The sequence below is a fragment of the Daphnia pulex genome, chromosome 9 (assembly GCF_021134715.1).
Source record: "Daphnia pulex isolate KAP4 chromosome 9, ASM2113471v1".
In the NCBI taxonomy this organism is placed as follows: Eukaryota; Metazoa; Arthropoda; class Branchiopoda; order Diplostraca; family Daphniidae; genus Daphnia; species Daphnia pulex.
This window is the reverse complement of record NC_060025.1, coordinates 9,176,223-9,189,779: the sequence shown is the minus strand read 5'-3', so window position 1 is coordinate 9,189,779 and position 13,557 is coordinate 9,176,223. Positions and strand designations below refer to the sequence as shown.

Genomic DNA, 13,557 nt, shown 5'->3' with positions numbered 1-13,557 from the left:
AAACAATAGTCAGGTTTTTTGGCTCAAAGATTTGAAGATGCAATTTTTAGAACTTAAAATCAAGCTTGCAATATTGAGAATTGTAAGCAGAACAAAGCTCACTTGCTAGTTTTTTGAAAATTTTCCGGAAGTATACCGGAAGTAACCACAGCACCTTAACCATAGAGCTGTCGTCAAATTAAACCACATATTCGTGATCTCCATGAAATTTGGGGTCGATTAGGTGTGATTTAAACAAAATCCAAAATTTTGCCAAAATCGAGAATTTTCCTGATGCATAGAATTTATTTTCATGAGATCATGACAACGATCTATCAATAAAATGTGAACGATATGATGATACATTAAAAAGAATTAAAACATGGAGAATGAAAAAATGGAGAGATGGAGCAACTACAATACGCAATTACAGCACATGCCACATATCCACTTCGATTACACTTACACGACACGATTTCGTTAAGTTCATACAGTTTGAGTTCTGGAGCTATCCTTATGCGGGCCCCAGTAGGCCTTCATCCCTGTCAGCTGCGTGAAGGTGGTTAGAGACCACTCTCATTGACCCTTGGATGGCTGCAAGTCGACTCTTCCGCCTGAAACGGCGCCACGCATTAGGTTGTATGTTGAGGGAGTTGGCCACCGCGTTGTTGGACGGCATCCAGGAGCCCAAAGCGCCGATCACCACCGGAAGCGTCGGTCCAAGATGACCATATTTGGCCACTTTCCGGTCGAATCCAGCTTGTAGGGATTCCGGAGCATCGAAAGGTATCGTCACGTCGATGATGAGCTGCGGTGTTGCGGAGGTGATGACGATATCTGGGCGGAGGGTAGTGTCCGGGAACACCTGGTTGACACGAATCGTGTGACCGGCCCTGCAGATGATTTTGGCCAGTTCCAGCAGAATTGCGTCGTGTCGCCGTCCGATTTCCGGAAGGTTGACCCGGCAATGGCTGGTCACGTGAGACGTGGTCTCGGCGTCCGTCCTGCACCTTCGGCACTTCTTGTCAGGAGCCGAAATTCCAGGTGTGCCGAAAAGAGGTAGGATGGATAGTCGGCTGCGATGGATCAGCTTCCATTCTTCGAAGTTGAGTTTGGTGCGTGATGATGTGAGCCTGGCGATGTCGCTCGACGAGTCCAAAAGGAGACCTCTTGCCACTCTTCCCTGGTTTGAGGCGTTGGAGAGTTCGGTTGTCCATCGGCCCCTGATCACCGTCCTCAATCCGCGGACAGCCTTGTTCGACAGGCAGGAGACGTCATCAGCGATCACTTTTGAAAGGGAACTATCGCTGGATACGTCGATCCTTGCGTGAAGACGCCTGGCTGCTTTTCGCGTTCGAGTCCATGTGTTCGGACCGCACCCGTAGAACCGAGTGTCGTACAGGCCCCCCTGTGTTGAGCCAGACAGGAAATCGGAGAGGGGGAGCGGCACATCCGTGGCTTGGTCAATACCCCTGGAGACGGTTTTCTCAAGTTGGGCTCTGGCAACGAGACGGACAACTTGATCTTTGCTGTCCAACAGTTGAACGGCCCTGGCAATCGTCCACACATACAAAAGAAAACATGAACTTTACCACAAATTTGACGAGGATCACGAATTTGTGGTTCTTTTGTGTGTGGAATGAATAGTTACTGAACTACTGACTGAAATGAGAAAACCGGAAGTAGAAAAAAAAACACATTATTTCAAAATCTAACAAGTGAGCTTTGTTGGGGGAATAGTTATCGTCAGTTTTCACTAAAAAATTTCAAAACAACAGCTGCCGATAAATGTTTAAAGAGATTTTAATGTAACTGAAACTGACTGTTTTGACAGCTGACTATTATCGAAAAGCCATCTAGCGTTAGAAAAAAAACGTCTAAGAAACAATACGTTTGCGCGCAAGTAGGGCCTGATTTCGGAATTATTACAGACACAAGTAAGTATACTATTAGAATAGATAATCTACGAAAATAAGTAAATTGTCGGGTACCTGGGCATAATTCCGTGGTGAGTGACTGCAGGTGTGTAACAGCGGCACGGAAGCGACCGCTGAAGTGTTCCAACTCGAGTACTCAACAGTGAAGTAAGACAAGTTGTATTTTTGTGTACGAAGCGATGAAGCAGAAGCTGGATGAGCTGGATACATCGGGAAGATAAGGATGGAGCAGAACGTTGGTCATGGACAAAAGCCAGCGTTGGCTCAAGAATATCCGTGCCAGGACCACACGAATCCACAAAGAAACTGAGTGCTCTGAAAAAAAAAAATGTTTTACATTAATGAAAATATACAAATGAATAAAGCATATCAATCTTTACCTTTTCTAAGAAGCACACTGAAAAGTTCATGATGACAAAACTGTAAAAACGGAATTCACAGAAACCAACAGCATTCCTCCACATGTTGGGATAAATTTCCAAGTGTCATGAAGTATTGCAGTAGCGTGGTGATAGGTGGTTCACTTCACACTCTTCATGTCACTGAAACTCTAAGTGGAAATGGGACAAGGAAATTCTCTACATTATTTACACAAATTTACCTATAAGAAATAAAACTCTACCTAGCTCTTAGCTGGGTTGCCTTCTAAACCAAAGTAAAACAGCCATAACAACAAACATGCTGTTGCAGGGTACACCACCAAAATTGCGAGATTCAGAACAGATCCTATGGTTCATACAAGCAAGAATACTTATGTTATATGAAAATCTGAATTGTAATGGTCTGGTGATTGATACAGCAGTAATGGGGAAATACCTTATCTCGCACCTTTATATTCCACTATATGTGCTCTTCAAACATGAGTTTTAGGCTTTTGACAGCATGAGGATCTAATGGATGGAAATTGACTGAGCACTAAGTCAACTTGTAGCAGTAGGCATCTAGAATTTGAAGAAATAAGTTGGTACAGTATAAAAATAAGAAAACTAAGTAAAGATAAACCTACATAAGATACGAAGTTCAATTTGGTATTTGAAATCACAGGAATAAGTATAAATTAGCAACAATTTGTTTCGCTCATTTCGCCTCGTTTCACCATGAAAGAACAACATCGGCGACACTAGCGACATCTAGTAATGAGTTTTGAATCTTTAGTTGGTTGCACAGTCAAGTCACAGACAGACATGACAGTTCACGTCAAAAAAGTTTAACAACGGAGATCGGATAGCAAGTTAACTGTTTTTAAGTAATAGATAAAACAATCGTTAATAATTCTTACTGCATTCTTAACTAAATGTTTTTAAGATAATTTCAGCTGAAGTTTTCATGTACCTTGTCAACTAGGTGCTTGTGACTGAAATGAAATGATCTAATCCAAAAATGCAAGCTCACAACCTACGTCTTCTGAAGAAAAATAATTTCTGTTGCAGGTTAGTTAGTTAACCAAAAATATTTTGAATTACTGTGTTCTTTAAGACGATAATGTTCACATAAACTTTTCCCTTTCAAGTTGTAAATCTTCAAGATGTTGATGCCTTCGCCAGATCCTGATGAGAGAGAGAGAATTCATCATTTTGTGTGCAACAGTTTTAATTATTTTTATTTCTAATTTAAATTTTGCTTTAGATTTTGCCGAATGAGAACCATTTTGTTGCCCATCCACTGGATCCATCCAAGGATAAGGAAAAGGCCAACACCACCAACACTGTCAACAAGGTTCTTTGTTTGTTTACCCCTTGGCTGGTGAAAGATTGTTGTGCATCAAGTTAACCTGTGGCTGTTCCTTGTTGCTGGTGTCTTGTTACAAAAGCAGGCAGTATTTTGTTCAATTTGCATTATGTCTGTAGATTTACAGCTAGTTTAAGTTTTAGCTTCACCTTCTTCTTCGTTCCAGTCTAATTCACACATGTATTTTTTCAGCCATGGTCTGTTGGATTTGACTTGTACAATTTTCTTTATTGGTATAATTATGATTAGACTTAACTCTTGTAAATAACGTAAAGTGAGATTTATTTGTCTTTTCATTGACAGCATTTCCATTGATGCTGAAGATTAATTCATTTAATTTTGGTTATAGGTTTAGCGTTTATGTTCGCGTAGTTGCTGTCCGATGTGGCACGTTGTTGCAGCCTATGCTGGTGTCTGGTGAAAGATCTTTCTGCATCAAGTTCAACTGGTTGTTCCTTGGCGGTGTTGTTGTGTTACCAAAATTGCGTCATCAATCATCATATTGTTCAATTATTGTCATTGTGTCTGCAGTTATCGTTCAGGAGTTAAGAAGGAACAAAAACAAATATGGGATGTTTATGTCAAACAAATAATAAACATGTTTTCGGGATTGGGAAAGGAAAGTGGAGGATGTTGGTGGGAGGGGGTAATTCAAGTTTGGATAAACAATCAGTTTATCTATAACCCTAAATACAAACATATCCCTACCAATTAATCTCAAAACCCCACAAACATATACCTTCCAATTAATCCCCAAACCCCACCTTATATATACCTTCCAATCCCTCCAACTCCGAAAACATACACCTACCAACCCTTAAATCTATACCCTAAACCACATAAACCAATGTTAAACCCTAACAATGTGATGTCTGTAATAAATAAAAATTTTAATGCATAAACTGTTTTTTATTTTTTATATGTACAAAAATTTCAATAAACAGAGCGTCCGGTTCAAGGCGGTTTACTACTGCACGAGTTAAAACGCAACCCGCCACCACCGCTGCGGCAATGAGACAAAAAGCGATGGTTTAGTTTTGCGGAAATCTGCATCGTCTTTGCAACTTGACTGACGGAGATTTCCACAAAAAATAAACCATGGCTATTTGTTTCATTGGGTAGTGGATGCATTGTTTAAACTCGCACATGCTGTTATAGGATATGTCTACGGCCCCCAGAGATATTTATCTGGACCGAGAAGAAGAGAGAAGTAAGAGGCAAGTTTTTCCGGGGAGATGTAGTCATACTAGGCTTCCGGGTTAGACTCATGACCCTCCAAAAGTTTTCATCGGATCATGCGCCTTCCAAGTCCCCGTTCGACCAGAGCCCTCCCCTCCTCCTGGTTTCACAGCGGGTGAGTGACCACCGGCGGGCGTTGGTTAGTGGTAAGTTAGGGAAACGGGGCCACAGAAAAGAAGGGAGCCCAGATATGCACTTATAACTTAATCTAACGACTAAACAATTTATCAGTCTTGGATTACAGCATTCTCTCGTCGGTTTTCACCAGTGGTTGAAGTTCATGACAAGTAGCGAAGGATTACCCTGTAAGCAGAATGAACATTAATTTGGATATCAATAATATTCAAACAAGATTGTAACGACAGAGTAAGCAATACCTCAAATTAAGATGGCCCGCTTTAGGGAGTAAAAAGGGAGATTCAAGGGTAGCAGCCAAAAGGTTAGTAAACAAGTGACCTTGCTGACTTACTTTAAAGGACATGAATTCTCATAAAGTCTGCCGTGCAAATTTAGAAACCTGGAGTTAAGATCCTGTAAATAAAAAAGAAAAATAAGTCACCTTGTTTATAATTTATGTCATCAATGTGCGTCTATGATCTAAAAGAATAATTAAACAGTTATCATTACACACTCAAATTGTCTCTTAAACATTAGATAGATGTAAGTGTAGATCAATACTTTTGAAACATATACGACTGACATGACAAGTGAACTTACACATGAAACCGCCAATCAGTTATCCAAGATTCTCTAGAAGCTGGAATGAGAGATTGGTCCATGCTGGGGTTGGTGATCTAGCAAGTCCAATAGAAACAGCCGATAATTATGATGAATCCTAATAAAACATGAGAATAATTAAGGTTTCAGCATGTTATAAAGCTAGTGTTGGTTGTCACCTGTATCATTTCGATGGCACATTCAGTAGAATACAATGAGTTTGAACAAAATAGTTGACGGCCGGCTGCACGACATTCAGACTGTAAGTTTTCAGTTATCAGACTGTAAGTTGATGAAAAACATTAAGGTTATCCAACATATACACGGAATAGAACACATCACCGACAAGTTACAGACGAAATCACTCGTTATTTACCTATGAATTCATTGGTAATTTTCGAAGAAAAGATAACTTAACTTCTGACAGCAAAACGCCATAAGCCCATAACTGACACAATAATCGACACGCCATCTATTAGACACGTCTAAAAACTCAGTATTTGAAGGGCTGGTCTTAACATACTCACATAACTTGAAAAGCGCATTTTTGTTCGCCAAAACCTAGCAATCAATCTTGAGAGCAGTATTGAGAACAAAGCTCACTTGCTAGTTTTATGCAAATTTTCCGGAAGTAGACCGGAAGTAAGCGATAGCACCTTAACCGTTGAGCTGCTGACAAAATAAACCAAATATTCGTGATCTCCATGAAATTTGGGGTCGAATAGGTGTAATTTGAACGAAATCCAAAATTTTGTCAAAATCGAGAATTTTCCTGAACTATAGTTCAGGAAAATTTTCGAAACCGGAAGTACGAAAACGTACAAAAAAAAACATGAACTTTACCACAAATTTGACGAGGATCACGAAAATGTGGTTCTTTTTTTCGTGGAATGAATATTTACTGAACTACTGACTAAAATGAGAAAACCGGAAGTAGAAAAAAAATCATTTTTTCAAAAATCGAACAAGTGAGCTTTGTTGCTGATTCAATAAATGTTAGTCATCACTAAAAATCGCATCTCAGCAACTGCCGATAAATGTTTCAGAGACGTGTAAAGTAAATCAAAATAACTGCAGAAAATAAGGCAAAGGCAAGGTTTAAAATAATTGGAAATAATTCCCGCTTTAAGTAATCGACACTCATTAAAACAACAAAGAAATACGAGAAATCGATACTTACGTAATATGGTCTTCACTAAATAATCATCTTCTCACCATAAAAAAACCGCCAACACATCACCAACAGCCAAATAAGTAACTCCAAACGGTAATCAATCCACAATTTTTGCATCCTGCAACACCCGAAGTAAAAACAAAACACAAATTAGGCACAAGTTATTTTCAATTACACATTTATTGATTTAGTTTTATACGGCCGATAGTTCAACTAGAGATAGTTCAACATGTATACCAGCTTTTCGTAGTAGGGTATGAACTCATTTCAAACTCGGAAGTAAACAACAAGAAGGATTATTAAATAACTAACAAGTGAACTTTGATGGTAAAACAACTACTGTCAGTTACCACCCAAAACACAGTTACCTCACAGTAACTGTCACACACTTGCCACCTCACAGTAATGTTTTTAGATGTGTGCAAATAAGGTAAAGTAACTGAACTAACGCTTCTGACCAGTGATCTAATAAGGCCAGTCAAAGGCCATCAAAAAACGTTTTTTACAGCAAACGTTCTCCACTCTATCACATCCATACTCAACGGAAATAAAAATATCTAAACAAGTAACAAACACCTCTAAACTTACGCAACGGTAACGGGTAACCTCGCCAAATCATCGTAACCTCGTAGTTATCAAGACACGGCCATCACACATCACAAATCTCGTCGTCTCACGCAAGATTAAAACAATAATTTTACACTCTTTACTTGAAGCGCTTTAACTTTTTCACGTGTTATATTCTGAAACCGACTGACTGCAAAAAAACAGAGCAAACAAAAGGAAACAATTAAGCTTAGCAGACAAATAAACAAAACGTTCGGGGTTGCCACACACAATACACAATTTTAAAAAGCAAAAATTTAACTGAATAATGGTTAAATCGAGTCGTTAAAACCTGGAATCGGATCTGGAACAATCAAATGAGAATAACCATATTTCTGAATTCAATTCCAATCCAAAAATTTTACAATCAATAAAAAGAAGAAAGCACAACCAAAAACAAGAAAGTGTAGGACAAAGTTAATCATCAGAATCTGATTCGATGGTGACTGTGGGAGGGCCAGCAATCTTTTGAGTAGCCATCACGCACAAATCCGGGAAGTCGGTTGCTAATTTCTTCCATTGGGGCTGGTAACACAAATCACGCAAATTGTGAACAATAAACTCCATGGTAACTTCGAACAGCTTCGTAATGGAGTGCATGTGAGACCAAACCAATAAATTGATCGCATTGTCTAATGAAACTCGTTTCTGCAATACGTTGGTGCACTTCTGTTTTAGTGCCTCGACTCCAAAACTGTCAGCTGCCTGGTAGAGTAACTGCATCATCCCGTCATCTTTTTCTTCAAATTTGGGGACATTACCAGTGTATAAGAAGGTAAGTATCTCGTAGAAGATGTCGTACGTAGTCAGTCTGCCAATTTCCACTGTCCGTTTAATTGGATCGGGACGATTCAACATGATTGAAAAGACTGAACTTCCGGCTGAAAGTATCGAAACGTGGGCACCGATTTCGTGACCATCGCTGAAATGGAATAAGACGTCGCAACAGCTTTGGGTGTAAAACATTTGGGCAATTCCGCTGATGAGATTTCGTTCGTTTTCAGTTGAGGTGCCAAAATCAATCCACAGCGTGAGCGATTTTCGGGGTGTTTGTCTCATTCTGTGTCTTCTCCACTTGCCAGATTCCAGTTTTTGTTTCAATGAAATTTCATTCCCAAAAAGAACTTGACTGTTGATCCACATGTAGAGAGGCCCTGAAGTTTTAGAAACCTTTTCGGCAGCTGATTTCCCAATTTCTTCAACCACAACTTTATACTGGTACTTGAATCCATATTTAGCAGTCGAGGACTTGGTCACTTTATTGAGACGATACGTAATCCTGTAGGAACGTTGGGATTGGGATACATTGAGTTTGAATTCTTTCGTATAGATTCCCTCTTCATCCATGTCTTTAAACTTCCACTGAATTCGGAATAAGCCAGGTCTTATTTCAAGCAGCTTGACGTGTCGTGAACTATCAGACATGTTCGAAGTCATACTTTTGTTGGGTAGCTTTTGTTGCACAACAAGTAATGGCGTCACACTTGCAAAAACACGTCAGTCAGTAACAAAACAATTCGGGAGAAAAAGTGCAATTGGCGAAAATAAAAGTCAGTTGAAGCACACAAAATAGATGCACAGCACTGTAATTTTTGCACAAGTGAGTAAGAATAGAGCAACCGACTCACCAGCAAGAAGCTGCTAAGACCAAACAGGAAATGATTAATGGATTCCGATAACGTCATAACGACGACCGAATAGACTGGAATCCAATGTTGCCGTTGCGACGAAAGTTGCATGTTCAAATTTCAAATATTTTAGAAAAGTTCCAATAAAACACAATCTATAATGTTCATGTTTTTTGTTATTAAATTAATCTAGCAAAAATTAAATTTTACTAGTTGGACTTCTAAATCAATATAAAATAATTGACACAAATGAAAAGACCACTAGATGGTTCTGTCTTTTGTTTACGTAAAAACAAAAATGTCAAAACAAACAAAGCAAACGTAAGTGTGTAATCATTTCGTAAAAAATATTTTGTGAACCAAAGAAAGAAATGTTAATGATATTTGAAAAGAAAAATAATAAATAAGTGATGCAGCACATTACTAAATGAACACAAATTGAGCATAAAATTCCACACACAAAAAGGGAACAATATAGCTTCACACTGTCAGATCTTGAGTTTGTTAGCAGGACAGTGAGGCTATTCGTTGTATAGCCAGCACGCACAATTCCGGGTAAGTTTTCATGAAATCCAACCACTCCTGCATAAAACAGAGTTCACGGAAATGACTGACGACGCAGTTCATACTGGAATCGTACAGTGACGGGATTGAATGAATATGTGACCAAATTAGCAGTTTAATGGCGTTCTCCTTTCTCACCCGCTTCAGCAAAAGGTCGACACATTGATTCTTGAGTATCTCAACACCATACTTTTCCGCAGCATCAAGAAGAGGCGGAGTCATGCTTTCCTCTTCCAATTTAGGCGCATAGCCAGTATATAAGTAAATGAGCAGCTGGCGGAAGACTTCCGTTGAAATGTCAGTGATGATCACTCGCCTAGTTTGAGACTCCACCATACCAGACTGGAACATGGCAGAGAAAACTGGGCTTCTTGCTGATAGAATGCTAACGTGAGCACCGATGGTTTGTCCGTCGTTGAACTCGAATTGAATATCACACAATATTTGTTTGTGAAACATTTCGGAAAGTCCGTTCATGACATCCATTACGTTCTCGTTCAAGTGCGGATCCGCCCCAAAATCCATCCACAATGTTAGGTTTTCTCGGTATGACGGATGAATGCACTTCATCATCCACTTACCAGCAGTTATCTTGTTTAATGGTATTTCATTACCATGTGCGAATTTGTTATCCATAAACAAATAGGCACAATCAAGAATTTTGGGGTTGCTGGACGATGCATCTCTACTTGGTTGGCATTCAGATTTTTCACCAACAGTTATGGAGTATTCATATTTGCATCCCTGCTTAGAGTCTTTTTCAGTTGTGCTTTTAATGTGGTAGTTGATTGTATAGATTCGATGAGACTGGGTTCCAGACAGGTGAAATGCCTCTTTATATTCGCCCAGTTCCTTTTTCATAACTTCACTGAAGATCCAATGAATCCGGTATAAGCCATTTCTCACTTCTTGAACCTTAATCGACGATGTATCAGTCATGTTATATCCGGTTTGAAAATTTAGACAGCCAATGAAGGTCCAGCTAAACACTTTAATGTCACAATGCACTATGAGAAATCAAAGGTTAATGAAAATACATATACTTATGAATTATGAAAACACAGCACATATTTGAAATTTTATTTACCTTTTTAATCTAATTGAGAATCACAAAAAAAAATGAAATTAAAGATGAAGTGTGCAATATGACAGTTTCTGTTGCCTCAAAAGAGAAATCAGCTGAGTTGCCATTCGTATTGGAATGCCAACTTGACGTTTGCGACAAATCTAAAAATTATAGCAAAACTTTATCTAGAATAGTGTTTTATTAAATAGACAATAAATTAGTCAATATTATTCAAGAATTTTACTACATGATAAAATGAATTCACAAAAGGGATGCATTCTACTGTACTCCTGTCCCCTGTGGCGATTAACATTCTAGAGCAAAAACGAACGTTAACTACAACTACAACACACAGGGACGCAGGAGAAAATAAAGTTCGACAAAAAATTTAGAGTTCATACTTAAAAATACTAGTTCAATTTTGAGACAATGATTTCAAATGCTTTCTATAATAATAAGCGATAATTATCAATGGTTAAACGACCGCCGAGGAGAAAAAAGACCCTTGGTGTCGAGAAGCCATCGATGCATCACCAACAAGCACAAATTCGGGTAATTCTTCATGAAATCCATCCATTCAGGATTCGAACAGAGTTCACTGCTGTTTTTACCTGCGATTCTGTAATAAAATAAAAAAAAGCATTTAAAAAAAACTCCGTCGCTCCCGCGTGATTCACTCACATTAACAGTTTTTAGTCGTTTGCAAATGACGGAAAAATCAAAATGCTAATGACGTTGAAACTTTCCATTCAGACACACATAAAAAATTATTCGTTTAACTGTTTGACACCAAGTCAAGCAAAGATCTGAGATTTTCAATTTAAGGTTTACTTATCAGAATTTCTGAGTCTCAAACATAGCCTGCACAAAATTACAAATTGATTCATGAAAAGGAGATGAGGAGATTTATGTAAATTAAAATACCATGACCATCAATAATAGCAATGTTGTCTTTTGGAAACAATTTGTTTCTTCTGGATGTCCATTTAACGAATAAACACAAAAAGATCTAAAAAATAAAAAAAGTAACTACAAAAATTTCAAGAACAAAATTTAAAAGAAAGAAGCATTATAGGCAAAGAACAGGAGAGAATTAATTTTCAGGCGATGGGACAGTCGATGAGGGGACCAAGGCGATCATACGCTGAGTGGCCAACACACACAAGTCAGGGTAGTTCTTGGTAAAATCTATCCATTCGGACTGAAGGCAAATTTCGCGGCAGTTTTCCACCAAAAATGTCATGGAGGTTACGAAGAGTTTCGGGATGGTGTTGAAGTGAGACCAGGTCAACAACTTAATGGCATTATCGACTCTTACTCGTTTTAATAACACGTTGACGCAATCGCCTTTCAGTGTCGACACTCCATACTTATCTGCGGCCGCAAAAATTAACTGTGTGAGATTTTCCTCCGCCAGTCTTGGAGCGTTGCCCGTGTACAGATGAATCAAAAGTTGTTGAAATACTTCAGCTTCACAGTCGGTGATTTTCACTTGCCGAGTTTGCGACTCCAACATTTTCAAATGAAATATTGCCGAGAAAACTGGACTCCCGGCAGACAGAATTACAGCGTGAGCACCGATCGTCTGCCCGTCGTTAAAATGAAATTGAACGTCACATAGAATTTGATTGGTAAACATTTCGGCCAGCCCATTACTGATGTTCCGTTGGCTCAAAGTATTCGTCCCGAAATCGATGTACAGTGTGAGAAGATCACGTGTCTTGCTGATTTCACTCGATACTTTCCACTTGATTGAACTCATTTGTTGTAGTGGCATGTCTCTGCATTCAGCGTAAGCACTTTTTAGCCACATGTAGAGGGGGCGAAGGACTTCAGCTTCTGGTGCCTTAACATGTGATGATGATCGATTTGGTTGCAGTGTCTTGAACTTTTCAATGGTGGAGTCTGATGCTTCATTACAGCATAGTTTACAGCAAGCACAGCTACACAGACTTTCTTCAACAGTGACAGTGTATAGATAATTTAAACTGCCACCTGTGCTTTCCAGATGGTAAGTGATTGTGTAGGTCAGTCCCAGTTGATATCGATACAGACAAACTGTCTCTGTGTACACACCAACTTCACTCATAAGGCCAATGAAATCCCAATGTATACGGATCAATCCTGGACGTACTTCTTGTAACGAGATCATTGACTTGCCTGACATTTCACACAAGACAGTAGTATCACCAGGTATCACGTATTAAACGACTTCAAGTTCCTCTTCAAGATCGAAAATTCCAAGCAGATAAGCTGATGCCTGTAGAGAGAAAAAATGGGTTTAAACAACTGACAAAATTAATGGGTATTTTAAAATGTTACTGAATATTCCATAAATTGCCGAAAGTTACGAGAATGCTTCCAAAGTTTATGAAAATGTTATCAAAAATTAAACGTCAATCGAGTGTGTGGATATGATGTGAAGCTACGGAGCTAGGTGCATGGTTGCCATTTGCATGTATTAAACCATTTTATCAGTTTTCGAATTTCAGTTGGTACAAATATTATTGATACGGAATAGTCCACGCCGCAATTCTTGAACAGATGTTGCGTTCATTCTAAACCTTCTAAACAGAATCTAAGAAATGCAAGAACGAATAATCGGAATTTTTGAGTTTGTTCACCAATTCACCACGTGTGGACGATGTCCGGTTCGGCGGTTCCTAGTTTCTGTAACCAAACCCAAAACGAAAATCAAAAACTTCGTCACATTTGAATATAAAAATTTCAAGAGATCGTACTTTGATTTAAATAAATGTAATAAATCACTTGCATAACGTAAGTGCGTCACAGTCCAACACAGTTGCTAATTAGAAATGTCAAAACTTATGTTTGCCGCTTTGCATGAAAGGGGGCGCTGTTTTTCAACAGGCTTGCAGGTTGAAGTATTCAAATAGCCGCTAGATGGATTTTGTTTTT

At 38.8% G+C, this 13,557-nt stretch overlaps 4 protein-coding genes and 2 long non-coding RNA genes across 16 annotated transcripts; 1 reads left to right on the top strand and 5 right to left on the bottom strand.

Moving 5' to 3' along the window:
- Positions 1-493: 493 nt before the first annotated feature.
- Positions 494-1,548, bottom strand: LOC124201682. Its single transcript, XM_046597843.1, has 2 exons — positions 1,450-1,548; positions 494-1,387 (listed from the first exon to the last, which is right to left on the bottom strand). The coding sequence occupies exons 1-2, from the start codon at positions 1,546-1,548 to the stop codon at positions 494-496; spliced, it is 993 nt and encodes a 330-aa protein (XP_046453799.1).
- A 301-nt stretch (positions 1,549-1,849) lies between these two features.
- LOC124203139 lies at positions 1,850-2,642 on the bottom strand. Its single transcript, XR_006878452.1, has 3 exons — positions 2,539-2,642; positions 2,297-2,466; positions 1,850-2,231 (listed from the first exon to the last, which is right to left on the bottom strand). It is a non-coding gene; the product is annotated as an uncharacterized LOC124203139 (long non-coding RNA).
- A 367-nt stretch (positions 2,643-3,009) lies between these two features.
- LOC124203138 lies at positions 3,010-4,248 on the top strand. 5 transcript variants are annotated; one of them, XR_006878449.1, is made up of 4 exons: positions 3,010-3,162; positions 3,222-3,346; positions 3,543-3,709; positions 3,994-4,248. XR_006878449.1 is itself a non-coding variant. In XM_046599772.1 (4 exons), exons 2-4 carry the CDS (start codon positions 3,297-3,299, stop codon positions 4,235-4,237), a joined length of 384 nt encoding a protein of 127 aa, XP_046455728.1. In that variant the 5' UTR covers positions 3,010-3,162; positions 3,232-3,296; the 3' UTR covers positions 4,238-4,248. The 5 variants fall into 5 exon arrangements, 2 of the variants coding, with proteins under 2 accessions (XP_046455728.1, XP_046455727.1); XR_006878451.1 differs by having other exon boundaries at positions 3,427-3,632; XM_046599772.1 differs by having other exon boundaries at positions 3,232-3,346; positions 3,543-3,632.
- A 1,411-nt stretch (positions 4,249-5,659) lies between these two features.
- Positions 5,660-6,252, bottom strand: LOC124201840. The gene is made up of 3 exons (XR_006877721.1): positions 5,977-6,252; positions 5,780-5,882; positions 5,660-5,718 (listed from the first exon to the last, which is right to left on the bottom strand). It is a non-coding gene; the product is annotated as an uncharacterized LOC124201840 (long non-coding RNA).
- A 1,241-nt stretch (positions 6,253-7,493) lies between these two features.
- LOC124201839 (TD and POZ domain-containing protein 5-like) lies at positions 7,494-10,794 on the bottom strand. 3 transcript variants are annotated; one of them, XM_046598086.1, is made up of 3 exons: positions 10,660-10,794; positions 9,711-10,579; positions 7,494-9,636 (listed from the first exon to the last, which is right to left on the bottom strand). In XM_046598086.1, the coding sequence occupies exons 2-3, from the start codon at positions 10,509-10,511 to the stop codon at positions 9,607-9,609; spliced, it is 831 nt and encodes a 276-aa protein (XP_046454042.1). In that variant the 5' UTR covers positions 10,512-10,579; positions 10,660-10,794; the 3' UTR covers positions 7,494-9,606. The 3 variants fall into 3 exon arrangements, with proteins under 3 accessions (XP_046454042.1, XP_046454041.1, XP_046454040.1); XM_046598085.1 differs by having other exon boundaries at positions 7,494-9,590; XM_046598084.1 differs by having other exon boundaries at positions 7,494-10,579; positions 10,660-10,793.
- Positions 10,795-11,445: 651 nt separating this feature from the next.
- LOC124201838 (speckle-type POZ protein-like) lies at positions 11,446-13,497 on the bottom strand. Of its 5 annotated transcripts, none has more exons than XM_046598080.1 (4): positions 13,380-13,475; positions 13,263-13,308; positions 12,961-13,205; positions 11,446-12,898 (listed from the first exon to the last, which is right to left on the bottom strand). In XM_046598080.1, the coding sequence occupies exon 4, from the start codon at positions 12,803-12,805 to the stop codon at positions 11,732-11,734; it is 1,074 nt and encodes a 357-aa protein (XP_046454036.1). In that variant the 5' UTR covers positions 12,806-12,898; positions 12,961-13,205; positions 13,263-13,308; positions 13,380-13,475; the 3' UTR covers positions 11,446-11,731. The 5 variants fall into 5 exon arrangements, with proteins under 5 accessions (XP_046454036.1, XP_046454037.1, XP_046454038.1 ...); XM_046598081.1 differs by having other exon boundaries at positions 12,961-13,202; XM_046598082.1 differs by having other exon boundaries at positions 12,961-13,308; positions 13,380-13,497.
- Between the last annotated feature and the right edge of the window lie 60 nt (positions 13,498-13,557).